The sequence below is a fragment of the Ornithodoros turicata genome, unplaced genomic scaffold, assembly GCF_037126465.1.
Source record: "Ornithodoros turicata isolate Travis unplaced genomic scaffold, ASM3712646v1 ctg00000746.1, whole genome shotgun sequence".
In the NCBI taxonomy this organism is placed as follows: Eukaryota; Metazoa; Arthropoda; class Arachnida; order Ixodida; family Argasidae; genus Ornithodoros; species Ornithodoros turicata.
In genome coordinates this window covers 2,997,288-3,013,085 of record NW_026999400.1, presented here as the reverse complement: position 1 = coordinate 3,013,085, position 15,798 = coordinate 2,997,288, and the positions used below count along the sequence as shown (strand labels likewise).

Here is a 15,798-nt window from a genome sequence, read left to right as displayed (position 1 = left end):
TTACACACGTGCGCGACTACGCCGAAGACATTGAAACGGTTGTTTTCGCTTGGACGCAAAGATGGTTGCTCGACCAAGCTTATAACATCTACACTCTCTTAAGGCACTTTATCGGATATATGTGTTGTTTCCTGAGGAGGTTTCAGTATGTGTGTGATAAGTTCGCTTGAAGGGCGTCGCGTTTGAGTCGGACGATTGATGAGCTTCAATGATGATAGAGTAGCTGGCTGTGTAGTGTACCACAGCGACACCACGTCACATCACCTGCGCGTCGACCAGGTGGTCACCACGTAGCTGATGTGTAAGCTGGGGCGCTTAGAGCACCTTCTGGTGGGTACTGGCGGTGCACCGAGACGGATACATGTCTTGTTCAGTTATTCGAATAATCCATCGTTAACTCAGTACGCGGTGTCTCCTTCGCGAAAGGCCGTTCTTTCAACATTGTGTGAACAAACACACTGCCATTTTCGTGGCATCTCAGCGATATTGTTGGTAGATTGACTAGAAGACAGATAGGGCTTTCCGGACGAATGTCGGCACAGTTCCCCCTTGAAGTCGGCCCAGGACGCATACTAACCTCCCTGTCTCCCACTCCTTCCTGCCGCCCTCTCTCCATCTGTCCGCGTCTGTACGCCGCTCATGGCCACAGTTGCTTCGCGGCGCTAACACGGAATAAAAGAAAAGAAAGAGTAGCACGGGTTTCGCAACCACCAAAGCCCAGGTACCAAACCTCGGGAACGTATATGCCATCAGGTCGAAGGAGGTAAAGAACATAACTTAAAGATAAAGTGAGAGGCACGACTCATTATCCAACAGTAATAGAAAGTTTTAGCAGACCCTTGCGGAAACGGCAACGGCAATCGTCAGCACGTGCGACTCAGATCTACCTATATCCGTTTATTGGATGCTGTAGAGGGCTAGACTATGGTAGATGACTTCGAAGAAGCACGTCATCCCATTGTCATACATGTAGTTGTTGTTGACTTCGAAGACCACATTATCTGGAGCTTGCTAAAGCTCTGTGATACCGCGACAGTAGAAACAGTCCCAGCAAGAATCATTAGAAGTAGAGATTGACACGAGCAGCTGCCCGACCCGTAACTGATGCCCATTACCCCAGTTAGGAATAACCAAAACCGGCCACAGCTTAAACTGTGAATTTCGAACATCTCGCACTTCCCAGTCACCGCAAAGATCTCGCGAGTTCATTCGAGTACACATTTTTGGCGCAGATATCTCAGTACACGTTATGTAATCTTTAGACCCCGGATTCACAGGCAAATGCCTATTTTTTTCGTGTGGTTCTAGTAGTGCCTTTTCTATACAGGAGCAAGAACTGTGTGCTGGGTACCCAGCTGCAGTGACATGATAATGTCTACAAATGCCTGTTCCGGCGTTAGTGCATATTTTGGCGTAGATGCATAAAACTCCCATTGAACATCGAAAAATGCCTATAAATGCAGCACTCTCGTTTCGGAAACGGACCAGTATTGTTCTGCTGAGAGGAGACCACCGTTCAATTCTGCGACGCCTAGTGACACCCCTGGCTTCCCGCCAATGGACAACCGACATTCTTCCCCCCTCTACGTTGAGCAGAGTTGATCCAACGCTCGCTTTCCGCGTGCCATGAAACACCTCTCGTCAAGATGCTGCATTAATCCACCGAATGCGCCTCGATGTGGCTTTTACAGCTCAGTGGCGTTACCGCTTGAGACAAGTTGACTCTCCCACCTGCTGCCACTGTGGTGTTCTTGAGGATCTGGAGCATATTCTTCTTCATTGCTCCCACTACCAACCTTCCCGAACCACACTCTCCGAGTCTCTTCGTCAGCTGGACTCTCGCCCCTTCTATCGAAATTGCTTGGTCCCTGGCCTAATCCAGCCCAGCAACGCTCTGCGCTCAAAGCTCTTCTGACATTTCTGGACACCATCGGACTTCGATCGTTATTGTGAAGGAGCTCGTTATTTTATTCCCCACATTCCCACCAGCAATGGGGTAGAGTATCGCCTGTGGCGATGTACCTCCCCACTCTCCAAAGCCAAAAATAAAGTTGTTGTTGCCAATAATGGCCATAAAGCGGTGGCGAAACTCCACTGTCCAGGCGAAATTGACATCGGTCACGTCGCACGTCCTCTTGAAACCATCGATCGTTTGAAAGAGCGAATATCTCAAAGGTGCTGGAATGTAAGCTAAGAATTGACAATCGGTTACTCGGTATAGTCGCCTACTTGTTATTTCTCTCCCTTCCAGCATTGTGCTGTTTCATGGGTAGGCATGTTTCGTAACGGTTTTGTCGCAATCTAGAACTCGCAGAGCTATTGCCTGTTTACGTCTAGTATAATCTCCGAAGCTTTTCCTTGAATTTTTTCTTTTAACGTCGAAAACGAAATCTAGAAAGCGAAGCCAAACAGGTTGAGAAGTTTGTGCGTTAGTCTAAAGCCTCCGATGCTCGTAGCAGGTCTCGCACATCGCCAGTATGCTGCCCGCGACAAGTCCTTCTGAGAAGCGTCATGGAACCGGTGGCAAGGGCTAGAAGCCTTGTGATCGAGGATGGATAAGTTTTGCATTTCGTGCAGTAAAAAGATTAGAAAAAAAAGTGACAACTCCCATATACGGTATCGTTGATTTGATTTGATTTGAAGAAAAAATAAAATGGAGATATTGGCTTCACGGTATTGCACCTCAAGTGGCGAATTTCCCCATTCATTGTCATTAACTTATTTGTTGTTGTTGTTGTTTGCAAATAGAACTGATTTATTCACTGTCTTTGCACACTCAGGGCTATAGATGAAAAAAATATCAATTTATAGTGCCTATAATGTCCATTTTAGAGCCTAAATCGGGACTTTCTGCGCCTTTTATAGGTGTCTAAGACAAGGTATTTTCGTGCCTAAAAATCCGGGGTCTAGTAATCTTTTATGTACTCTGTATGTATTCTTCGTGTATATGCATATGTACTCCATGTATGCGCTCTTTATATAACTACCTAAGGATTATAGTGGAAAGATAGTACGCCACCAACGGACGACGGATGGAACATGGCTCTTCATTGTTCATAGCCAGCTGCGGTGAAGCTCCTGTCGCTGTTTCTGCTCTTCGCAAGATGTGCGTTCAGCAGACACACTGCGAACCAGCTTTGCTTAGCACGTTCAAGAATAGCGTCGTGACCCCGTTGTGGGTTATAATAGTGCAGTTTTTTTTTCTGGGGGGGGGGGGGTGAGGGAGGGGAGGGTTGCCGTGTATCTTCTACAACGAGTTATCATCCGAAATTCGGAGGAAAAACAGTGGCCCTATTGTAAAAATGTCTAATGGTCCATCAGAAATTTTTGATGGTACCTGATGGCTACTTGATGGCTATTAGGGCATGTTGATAGTGAAAGAACTGATGTTCTGAGGCTTTCAGTGACTTTCATCTATCATCGTTAATTCCTTAGGCAAATTGAGGCTTTGTATGTATTTGTCCCTTCTACGTTTTCCAGCCTCAGAACATCAGTTCTTTCATGTTCATCAGTTGCCGCCTGCGTCGATCTCGTCGTATGAATGTGTGTATGAGTCAGCAAAAGTGTAAGAGTGAAAGGAGGATGAGTGAGAGATAGTGGCTGGTTTGTCCCTTCAGATGACGCACCCTGGAAGTCGCTGAGAAGGCGTGTTAGCTTAGCTCAATTGGTAGAGCCCTGGACCGGCAATCCAGAAGATGAGTTCGAGTCCTACAGCTGGCTAACCTTTTCAGTGACTTTCATCTTTCATGTTGATAGTCTCATCAAGACCCCTTGGTGGGTCCTGATGGAACTATATTCCTCCTCCAAGGCGTCCCGATTGAGTCTTGATGGGCACCACACCCCATCAGGACATCCTGATGGGCTCTTGATGGACGTGAAGCGCCATCAGTAAAGTCCTGATGTTAGTCAAAGGCCGACGGGAGAATCTGATGGGAGCACACCGTGCATGTTTTTGCATGCTCAATCGTTCATTAAGAGACGTACTTCATGCAAGCTTTCACTATGTACAGTCCACAGCCCCACGTGGGACATATACATATATGCAGGGTGATTCACGAATGGCTGACCGGAGCGCGCTTCACAATGAGAGCATTAAAGAGAAACCGGAGGGCTCCTCTGTGGTACTTGAGTAATAAACGGGAGCTACATCAAAATCGGCACCTCTTTGTTACTCAACTAACACAAAGCTTGCCTCCAGTTATGCTACGAAGAGGTTAAACGTGGTCTCTTTTTAGCGTCACAAAATGTTCACAAACGGTTTACTTCGCAGAGATTCTGAAGCAGTTTGTTTGGACCAGAGCCTAACAAAAATAGCGACAAAAGAAAATGCGGCTCTACTTTTCTGCTGCTTGGGTTATGGATAGGTGCTCCGTAAAATGTGAGCAGTGTCAGTTTTGCAAATTCAGCTGATGATCCTCTAGTGGTACTATAGTGGCTATAGGCACTTATAATAGCTATAATCGTGTTCACCTAGAGAACCGATGAAACACGACGAAGAAGGTTACAGTGCATGACATGAGAAGGCGCTTCTCTGCCGCTGTTCACCTCACCCACCCACCCAACCCAAAATGGCGGACCTTATTTTCGTTGGTTCTTGAGGATGTACACGACTATAATGGGACTTGTGGACCTATTGGACCTGGTGGGTCCCATAAGACATCAGGACCATTAACCTGATGGTCCTTCAGATTTTTTTCCCAATAGTGCTGTGAAACCATACTCACAAAAAGAGTGAGAAGCTGACATGATGCTGAAGGAAACAAGCAGCCAGAGAAATAGCACAGAGTGAGAAGCTACGATGGAAGAACATTACTGTTGCAGAGCTTGAGACAACGACATCTGTTTCGCGATCACCAGGCGACGTGAACGTCTCGACATTCGTATATTCCTTAACTGTTGCAAGACAGCTTTCGCTTGCGTCCCGTCTTCTAATTGCGTTATACAGTCGACCCCCGTTTATCCGGACGGTTCCGTTCCTGGCGAAATCGTCCGGATACCGGGGCATCCGGATAAATGAAACGATCGAATAAAAACGTCCTACAGAGCAAGGTTTAATTAAAACACAGAAATCTCGTCAATGACAGCTGTTACATAGTAGTGAATGCACTCGATTCCTGCAAACGTTTGCTAATTGCATAGAGTTGAGTCACGCTGTTGCGCTGCTCGAAGAATGTCAGTGCGGACGCAAAGTGTCACTAGCGAGTTTTAGCAGACCGTCGATAGCGTGGCTCGCGTCGAACCGTATCAACCGGAACCACTCAGTGGATAAGATTCTGAGTCACGCACCACTGCGATTGGTTCGGACAGGCACGATACCCTCATCAACGGTATGTTAAACGTCACTAATGTCGAAGCCTTGTTTCTCACTGGCGTCATCGGCACCGTCTTGCTACACATAATCGGAGGCAACAGCAGCTATCACACCGTTATCAGTCGTAGCTGCGCACGCGTTATCATCCTTATCAACGTCAACGTAGTCAGAAACCGCAGCATCTTCTACGGCAGTCACAGTGAGCCTCTGCATCAGGGATCGCAGCTCACTTAGGGGAATGTCTTCTTCGGCCAACGGACCGTAAGCAGCAGGCCCTCGGGTTGGAGTTTTCCCCCCTAGAACCGGACAGTTACTCGAGATATTTCCAAATGACTCGACTGGTCAACGTGACCCAACGCACACAAATAGAAAAGCGGGTCATCGTGCACGGTTGTCTCCCCTACATCGGAATGTAGGTCCCTAACGTGTGACGGGAATAACCCCAACACAGGGAAAAGGGTGACGAAGCGGGGTCAGTGTCTCCTCTTACTCACGGTAGTCCGGATAACTGAAGCTGGATTACAAGAATATTCGACTTTCGTTCCCTGGAATTCTTGTCCTAGTCCAGAAGCTGAAGTCCGGATAAACGAGAACAAAATACATGGAGGAAAATCCGTTCCCGTGCCTTTTGTCCGGATACCGCGGGATCCGGATAAATGAAGTCCGGATAAAAGGGGGTCGACTGTAATTACAAGCTGCTCTTTCAAGAAGGTGACCTGCAGTTCATTCGTGCTCCTTGGTCCACTATGAGGTGGAAGGAAAACATGTACAGAAGAAGGGAAAGGAAAAATACTAGGTGCTGCACCTTCCTCATGTGGACCTCGGAAATGGCTGATATGACCTCAAACTGCCCTCATCTCGAGGATAGTCACAAAGTACGGCACCCTATTCAGTGACACTAATGCAGAGGTACCTGTAGGCAAGGTTGAAGTACATCCACACGGCTGCTTCGCCCATTGTTAAGTGAAAGACGGAAAGATGGATTTGTGCCAAGAGAGCCACCCTTCCTTATCGCGATGGGCGCAATCTGGGCACAAAGGGAAACGAACCCCGGTTAACCAGTCCACCAGGGCATTTTCTTTCTGGACTCTCGGATAGTAGAATCAGGAGATTTTTGGATAAATCCGAATTGCTTTAGATCTTAATGGCACATATTTTTACGGACTTTTTCGGATACAACCGAAAACCCGGAAAAAACGTCCCATGTTGATCTCTAATTCACCCATGCTGCCAAGAGCTCGTATTCGTAAACGGTAGAGGGTAGAAGTAGGTCCAAAGGGGGCTCCCAGATGGTAGTTACTTTAGGAAATTTATTTAATTAGCCCCGGTATTATTGGCAAGAGGCGTGTTTCATGACGCGCTTCATGTTCATGACGCCTTTAGAATGTATTTTCGAACAGAGACTTCGCTGTAGGTTTTCCTACAAGTTTTCTGTAACCTACATCTAAACTGTTTCTCTTCCACTTGAAAAAAATTGTGCTGAGATACGTTGAAAGCGTTCGTAGAAAAACACGGAAAATTTAAAGACAGCACCGATGTTTCCGGAAGATCTTGAAGTGCAAGCTTTCCCCCTAAACCTCTTTTCCATACAATCCACAGTATAGAGCCCACAGTATCGTGAAATAAATAAGTAAACAGTCTACGTAATTCTATGCAGCTTATGTTCTGGTCAGCATAAGTGTAGTCTCGCTTGACTAATTTCCATCCTTTTATGAAACATTTCTGCTCGACTGCGTTATGACACGAAGATTCCATAAAACACTCCAAAGGAAAGTTTTTATGATGAACTGAAAAGAGCAGTCTTCACCATAGTTTGCTACTACTCTTACACCGAGTAGTCTGTCTGTCTGTCCGTAATTAGAGCGTTGTTTGGCTTTATAAATGTTTTTCCATTCTCAGGGGCTCTTAGATCAGAAGCTTCATTCACATTCTGTGAAAGCTTCGCACGCAGCCGTTTAGCCCTCGTGAGAATTACGGAACAATTCACAAGAAAGTGGTAAATGTATAAGTTGTACAAGCTTTACTTAAATATGAAAGTAACAACGAAAATATATGTACAGTAAAGAACACTATACAAGTACTCATATCACAGAAACATGAACCAGTCTCCACCCTCTGTTGGCTCGCAGTTGCTAAGTTGACCCTCTGAGTAACGCCCGGGAATCTTTCTGGCCATCGGTAGGAATCACACGTTTATTATAAAATTGTAGCCTCCATGCAGAAATGAATGCATTAACTTATGATGAATCTGAATGAAGTAAAATAAAAGGAGCAACCTGAACTGTGCTGTAATAATGTCTGCATCAAACGCAGTACTTTACAATCACAAGTTTCATAAAAACGAAATGGTTTAGAACAGCTCTGAAGCAATCGATAAATGTAGCACTACCTACATGAAGTGGGAACAGCACATGACTTGCAGCTAAGTATTCACGAGAGGTGGAATTTGTACGTGTTCGAGTGGAAAGGAAAAAGTCTCCAGTGGAAACCGTTGCTCGTGGACAGTCTTTTGTAGAAGGCGCAGCACTCTTAGAACGAAACAGTGTTTATCGGGATATTGTGTTTTTTCTTGTTGGTTGTATCCTTCAACGAACGCTCAAGAATTTAAAGTGTCTCTTTCTCTCTCACACACACATATGTTCACACTACTGAATACGTTCGAGGATCCAGGGCATGAACTTCGTCACCCTGGTATAGACGCCAGGGTAGCCAACCGAGGCGCAACGTTTGCCGAAAGACACCACGCCTATGAGGTAGAAGCGACCGTTGTCCGGAAGGACGAAAGGGCCTCCTGAGTCGCCCTGTAAAGGAAGATGTTTGCAGCATGTAAAACACATTTCGTTTTGAATCCATCTGTACAGTTGGGAAAAGAGTATGTAGCAGGCTATATGGATGTACCTGGCAGGAATCCTTGCGCCCCTCACCGTCTCCTGCACAGAGGTAAACATCCGAGATCGGGACCTCTTTCTTGAATGCAGTCTTGCACTTGGGTTCATCCCAGATACGAATTTGAGCCTCTTTCAGGACGTCGCTACCTTCGCCATCTGAAAAAGCGTGAGGAGGAAGAGCTGACACAAGGCACTTTCGGCGAACACTGTGAAGTGCTTCACTATAAAAATTACATCTGTGGCTGACCGCGGACAACGACGGGGACGCACACGCGCCTGGAGCACCCGCTCCTCATTCTAACGGCACCGTCCTAGCGTGAGGACATCAACATCTGCCCGCTGGGATATTCCATCATCGCCTCTCAGGACTCATTTAGAGGAACTCCATCTCCTCTAGATTTGGTGACCCGAACAACACCATGTTCGGCGTAATTCGGCCCTTTTACCATCCCAAATGTGGCAACATTCCCGCTTTATAACTTTACTTTGCGTTACTCTGGCAACTCTCCTCTACATATCCATCGGGGGCGGCTTTCGTTTGTAGTTTTCTCAATATCAACCGAAAACCTCATCATGGCTGCCTCCATCGCTTGGCTGCATGAGGATTTCATCACATTACATATCGAGACTACTGGAACGTGCGATTAACCTGGGTATGTACTAGCCACGTGACAATTACGTGGTCTGGTAGGGTGCATTCCCTTTTATAGGAAGGAGTGCGCCGCTTGCGGGGCGCGACCATCTCCGGCCTGATGGGAGAAAGTGAGCTGGGTTAAGCGGTAATGTGTCGGAAGGGGCACTTTGCAAAATGACGTGTGTCCCGCTAAAAAAGTCAAAGAAGAAAATGTCCAAGTTAAGAAGGTTAATTAAATGCTCGCTTGTAGTCTTCGTTGTCCGGACACCATATCGCAGTCTTTCGGCAATCCAGATGCAGCGCATGCTATGCGTAATTGTAGGCAGCGCCAGCAAAACTGTACGTATCTCGAGTACGACGAACAAGACACTGAATTAAATAGTTTTGGCATCAGCAAAGGAAGCAGGAGAGTTATTGTCTTGTCTGACAATACAGCTAGAGGGTACACCTAGAGGAGAACGGAGCAGGCAGTTCTTTGTACTAACTTTTTCAACGATCTATGGTATGCTATGGCTGACGATCAGTGAACTTGAAGAAAAATGATAGACGTACTGAAAGCTGTGGTGCCCCAGCCAGTTACGAAGCCGTGGTATCCAGTAAGGTCCCGACCACCGAAGTCATCTCCGAACGGCAAGCAGACGGGTCTTACAAACTTGTTGAATGTGACTGGCTTCTCAAGTGTCAGGACAGCGATGTCATTCTTAAATGTCCGGGGCTCGAAGTCTGCGTGCCTTTCGACACCAACAACACGGACATCGAAAGCTTGAGCATTGTCGTCGCTGCGAACCAAGTTGTGGTCTCCAAGGCGTGCGGTGAACACCGAAGGGGGAAGGCTGTCGAAAACATAGTTAGGTTGCATGACATGGAGAAAGCTGGAGAACGTTGTATTTGATCTGATAAACAATAAAGATAGAGAGTTAGGCCGGATTCACACAAACGCTTTTTTTTTTCTTTCGTCCGTGTTTTTCACGGATGCAAAACGGACCCATTGGAACCTACTGGGCTCGATTGCCCTTGGGTTCTGTTTCTGAAGCAAACAACAAAAAACTCGGTAGTGTGACACACGGCTTCACAGAAACACGGTGGTGTGAAAGCAGGCTCATTCGTATCACAAGGCCGCATCAAGGACGGAACTCCTTCAGTGTATCATACGGAACCAAGCCTACGCAACTATATCGTAATCGTTGGCCTAGGAGCGCTCTGAACAGATATCCTGATGTCAGTATATAGCTGCTGAAGAAAGGCATTACTCCATAGACGTTAGAGAATGTGGAGGAGGATTCCTCTAGGCATAACGACGAAAGATATGGCGGCCAGGTACACTCAATGCCTCGTTTGGGCTACAGACATAGCAGGAGTTGCCATAATGCCTGGGACTTACTTGCTCGCTCTGTGCCCCACAACAACGCAATGAGCCGCCGTGACAACGTGGCGTGGTGTAACAAGCGCTCCTCCGCATGCTGCCGAATTGACACCTCCAGTATTAATGTAAATGGCTGTCTGCAGATAAAAAAATATATAAGGAAATTGATTTCGACTTTCCCAGAATACTTTGACTTTCTCGCTTTCCAGTCCCAAGGACGAGTCTAGTGAGGAGCTACAGTATCATGTACCTACCATCCATGGCCAAGATCCAGGGTCAGACTCGCGTCCTCCTACGATACGGCCCCCCGTGACATTGCTCTTGCCGCAGTCTGGAAACGCAAGAAAGAATCGGGTTTACGAACTGTTTTAGGATGCGGTAGCCAGTCATTTTTCAAGACTATGTCTACTATTCCAGATCGGTAACATGATCACAAATGCGATGACGGCATCACATTCTCGAAAACTGAGCTCAGACAGACCTTAAATCCTTCACTGGAAGTTGTTGGAACTTGCCCGTAAGGCGAATTTGCAAAAACTGTACGCTTTTGGTGGAATATTTCTAGTTTTGAAATTCTTCGCTCGATTTAGATACATACTAGGGGTCGATTTAGAATTCCTTGCATAATTCGTTACACCAGAACTGAACGTTAGAGCCTAGTATGATGAAGCAGAATGCAGACTCAAGCACAAACAAATTAAATCTATTAGGAAGCTCAGTGCCGAATCCTCATGACCCGACTCCAATTAGAATAACAAAATATACCAGTGCCAGATATTTTTGGTTGTTCATGTGCTTCGGTTTTGCCCACATGAACGATTATTACTATTGAACAAGACGGAGAGGCAGCGAAGAATTTTGAATATGCCGTCGCGATATCGCATGGCGCCTATTCAACGCAGCGTTTTCTCAGGGGCTCCTGTGTGTTCTACACAACCTGACCCGGAATAATTGATTTTCGTAAATGAACCCCTTAGCAATTGGAGAACCATTGAAGAACCAGGAAATGATGGGCGAAAAAGGAATGACTTTAGAGCACCGACATAGGCACAGCACATACTTGCAGGAAGGAACGTTGGATAGCCAGCAATTCGTGGCCCTTCTTCGATGTTTTCACTGGGAGGCTGGGGACGAGGCGGTTGTGGCGCTGGTCTAGTCGTAGGTCGTCTGGTCCTGCGCGTCGGTCTTCGTGTCGTCGGGTCTGGTTGACGTTGTACTTTAGGGCAGCACAGCAGAGGGTTATTCCGAGAGAAACCGCAAATGTACCGCCGTAAGAAGGTATAGTCCCGGACACTCTGCAATGTGGGGCATTCGGACAGCAGGATGCAGGATCCTGGTTCGTCGTGTGGTGTGCGACAGTCGCTGTCGTCGGGGAACTCGAATGAGAAGGCTGAGGGAGACAGCGGGAGAGTAGAATTAGTGGCATATAGATCAATGAACTAACGACAAATGTTTCATGCAACGTCGTATTCAAGGATATTTGTCAAACGTTTATCAGTTTAGCTCAACCTCGTAGAAAAATTACGCGTTATGCTTCGTGCACACATTCGTTGGGTTGTTCCAAATAACGGCCAATAGAGAGCTTTAGGAAACCGTTGATAACGTGGTTTGTGTCGAACCGTATCAACCGGAACCAATCAGTGGATAAGATTCTGAGTCATACACAACTGCGATTGGCTCAGATAGGCACGATAACCTTACCAACGGTGTGCTAAAACTGCCTAATATCACTGTTGAAATTTTCCTGGTATTTGTGTTGTGCTTCTGCATCCAGTGAGCCTTGCCATCGATGACGACCTCTCGAGTGAGCGTGGAGTCTTCTCCAAGGCCAAATTGGCACGTGGAATACAACCGGAAGCCACACTTTCCTCCGGCCTCATTCATCATCCCGGATGAACGCCACAATCATTTCTCTCTTAAGAAAGCTCGGGATTAGCAGGTTTCTTCTCGAGAAGGCTGTGCAACTGAGCACTACACTATACAGTGCTCTCTGCTACAATAATGACTTTTGTCACACACAGAACAGCGCTTACCGCTGTCTAAAACTTCATTAACATTAAGCACTTAGCATACGACAGCATATGAAAACGTAGGTTCGATGATGGACAAGACACATAATTTGAACCTTCGTGTATAAATTTCGCTTACCCGTGATTTTGTAAAAATTCTATATTATATTTAGCTTTAGGTTGAGATATCTAGCCAGGAAAAAAAGTATGGCGTATATGACAAAACAGCGCCTCTCACTCGTTGCGGTACTGCGGTGATCTGTATTCAAAGCCAGTTCTCTGTTGGTGCTACAAGCACGACTGCTCAACCTGTGTGCGCGCCATTGCAACCGCAGAGGTTACACAGGAGATGGGAAGTTCCTTTTTCCTCATAGACATTAAGTAGCAAATACAGAGCCACCTTTCTTCCACATTCCGACGATGATCAAGAAAATTACATAAAGTATAACAAACGATGTCAAATACGTACACTGCCTTTTGTGAAGTTCCCTTCCATGCACAAGGCAAAGTCCGGCCAGGAGGACGATTATTGGCGACATATCGTTTATACCACCTGCAACAATAAGATACTTTTCTTAATAGTCTTAATAGATAGTCCTGCGGGAATGCGTTCGCATCTGTAATGATAGGGCAAGTGCTTTAGGGCGGTTCCACCAGTCACGAATGTGAACGTAGATTCCTTTCTAACCCGTTTTGGACCTTGAGTTATGCAAGGGGAATCGTCGTCAGCGGAAAATCAACGCTTTTCTTACGAGTCACGTAGGTGAACACGTACAACGGACAAAATTAAAAAAAAGAGAAAAAAATAAACCCAGAGATGGGTAGCCCGCGAAATATGTTTGATTGTGTAATCGTTGGCAACAAGGGAATTCCCAGTTTGTGGGCGTCTATCGATCATTATGAGTGACACGTGGACCCTTTATTTAGATGCCCTTGCTGTACATGCACATTCTCCTTATGACATGGCGGGCAACGAAGAGGTGTTGGAATTCGTGACAGGACAAAGGTTTTCTACTGAGCAACAAAGAAAACTGTTGACGAATCGGTGTGAGTAATCATCACCTAATCCGAAGCGTGTCCGTTGAAGATAGACTCTGGTAGACACGTCAGGAACTGAACATGACAGGCAGAAAATTTGCCGTAAAATTAATGTAATAATAATAAAACAATAACAATATTTATTTTCGCAACTGGCAGACAAACGTTCTACGGTCCCGCCTTAGCCTAAGGGCTTGTTCCAAACCAAATAAATGCAAGACTCAACGTTAGCTACTCTAACGGCTGACGTTAATTACAAATATGGTGGTTGCTTCTTCGTAGAATCCGTTGAATGTTCGGACTATGGGTGGACACCAGTATTTATGATATATCGTGCATAATATTAATATTCATAATTTCAGAGAATTGATTGAATTCACCTCCCTTTCAGACTGCCGTTATTTTATCAGACATTACAAACTGACGTTGATGATACAAACATATTCAAGCATCAGAGACCGAAACTGAGAGTACATTTACACGTAATGTGAGACAGCCTACTTGTGTGACGACATGCTGCGCATGCCGCAGGGTAATTTCGACCACCTAGAGTTCCGGAAATCTCCGACACACGGCGCTCGAAGCAGTGTTTAGCTCCCCCACATTGCTACCGTCCTCGGCAGAGATCGAACCCATGATTTTGAGCCAACACGCTACCAACTGACGGATGTTGAGAGTATGCAGGTATAAGAGTATACACTGTTCTCACACCAAAGTAAAGGCGTCGCCCGTAACGTGCAAGCCCGTCACCCGTAGAGACGCCAGCGCCGCTAATCCTTCAAGCTAGGTTCGAGACACTGGATCCGTGGCTCCCTGCGCCTAATGCCTCGCACCCAGCATGAACCCTGGGCGGCGCTAACGTGTCTGTGGGCAACCCGTTTGCGCGGTACGGAAAAGTGTGGCGACACGTTTACCAGATTTGTCATTTGATGTTGACCTTGCTTCTCGCCCTGCCATAAAAAAAAAATGGCTCGTGTGAAAAGACGCTCAATGTTAAACACAGGTGAAGGAAGTTATTAACGAGTGATTGTTTCCTCGTATCGCTCCCATGTTCGCGGAGCAGGATCTGCTCGTAGAAACTTTTGTTTGCTATTTTTTTGCAGAAAATTTTCAAGCATGCTGCTCGTAGTAGATACACACCACGTGGATCGCGCTAGTGACGGAAATGAATTTCACGCCCCACTTTTCATCCAGTTTAGTTTCCGCTGATAAAGACGGCTTCGCGTGGTATTACACTGGCCTACTGCACTAGTTCCCGGTTTTCAAGGATACTCGCATGTTCTTTCACAGATACGAGCGGGGCAAATCCCTGCATAGAGGGTGTCTAGCTTCCATTGTGCCGGCATTATGAATTGAGTTACACCGTAGGAGCTGTTAAGTACGGCAATCGATTTTAATGGGGACCCGTCTTGGAAAGGTCTGAATTCAGGGTTCAAAGAGCCAGTGACTGACTGAATGCTTGTTAATTAACGCTGAAGCTAGAACAACTAAATTCGTAATTAAAAACTGCATTGAAGATGAGAGGGAAAATAGTACTGACAGTCGTCTGCTCAAGAATGAAAGAATAAAATGAGCGCGTGGTTTAATAATAAAAACAATTGGGAGCTTGTGTTTTAAAACTTCAGCTTTCACACAGAGCACAGCAAAACTACAGCACAGATGTCGGTTTTTTTTTTAAAACCTAAAATAGAGTTCCTATCGAAAGCAGCCTGTATAGTAAAAGGCTTTCTTACCGTACGGCATAATGAGCGGATGACTATTAGTTATAACATGAAGATATGACAAACCCTTTCCTTCCCGAAATACACTTTGCACGATTAAAAAATAGTAAGCTGCTGCTCTTCGCTACGAAGCCCGTTGATTTTCAACACACCCCTTACCAGAAAAGAAAAAAAGCTGTGCATACACGCCATTACTAGCGGTTTCACTTAGAAGAAAAATACGTATTTGATGCCACTCACTGCGCTACGCGTTCTTCCTCAAGGTGGCTGCCTGCTCAAACACAAGAAAAAAATGGGAAGCACTCGAGTACAGGACGGCTGTCCCCAGCCGATGGACGAAGCACCTTCTGAAGCACCGGTGGGACAACTGTGGGAGGGACTCGCTCACATAATGATCCCCTAGAGATAGGAAGTGGCGTCGTTGTGACGTTGTGTCTGAAGGAAGTCACTATGTGTGCGAAACCTGTTTACGCATCTACGCTGTTGTTTTATAATGTGGAATTATCGTGGGTGACGTCGCGCAGCCGATGGAAATTTCAGGGTCGGGTCAGACCTTGACACTTTTCTTTTTTCGCTCGCTGCGGAGTCGGGTGCGGACGCGTGGCGATATGCGTTTCATCGTAAGCAAACAATGAAATAGTGAGAGCGAAAAAAGTAAAGTTACATCAGCAATGAGACATCCGCTAACAAGATGAAGGTATAGGACGGAAGCGTACTGATCTCTTTAGCATATGTAAAGCTACGTTGACCTGAAAGCTACATTTCCACTGGAAGCCACTTTTTTGCACTATTGAACATTACTGTTACGATGGTGTTGCAGCATATCACGCGCTC

At 46.1% G+C, this 15,798-nt stretch overlaps 1 protein-coding gene across 1 annotated transcript; it reads right to left on the bottom strand.

The window, feature by feature from the left end:
- Window positions 1-7,308: 7,308 nt before the first annotated feature.
- LOC135374751 (proclotting enzyme-like) lies at window positions 7,309-15,397 on the bottom strand. The gene is made up of 8 exons (XM_064607675.1): window positions 15,205-15,397; window positions 12,675-12,758; window positions 11,257-11,586; window positions 10,451-10,527; window positions 10,215-10,333; window positions 9,386-9,666; window positions 8,210-8,355; window positions 7,309-8,112 (listed from the first exon to the last, which is right to left on the bottom strand). Exons 2-8 carry the CDS (start codon window positions 12,742-12,744, stop codon window positions 7,957-7,959), a joined length of 1,179 nt encoding a protein of 392 aa, XP_064463745.1. The 5' UTR covers window positions 12,745-12,758; window positions 15,205-15,397; the 3' UTR covers window positions 7,309-7,956.
- Window positions 15,398-15,798: the final 401 nt, after the last annotated feature.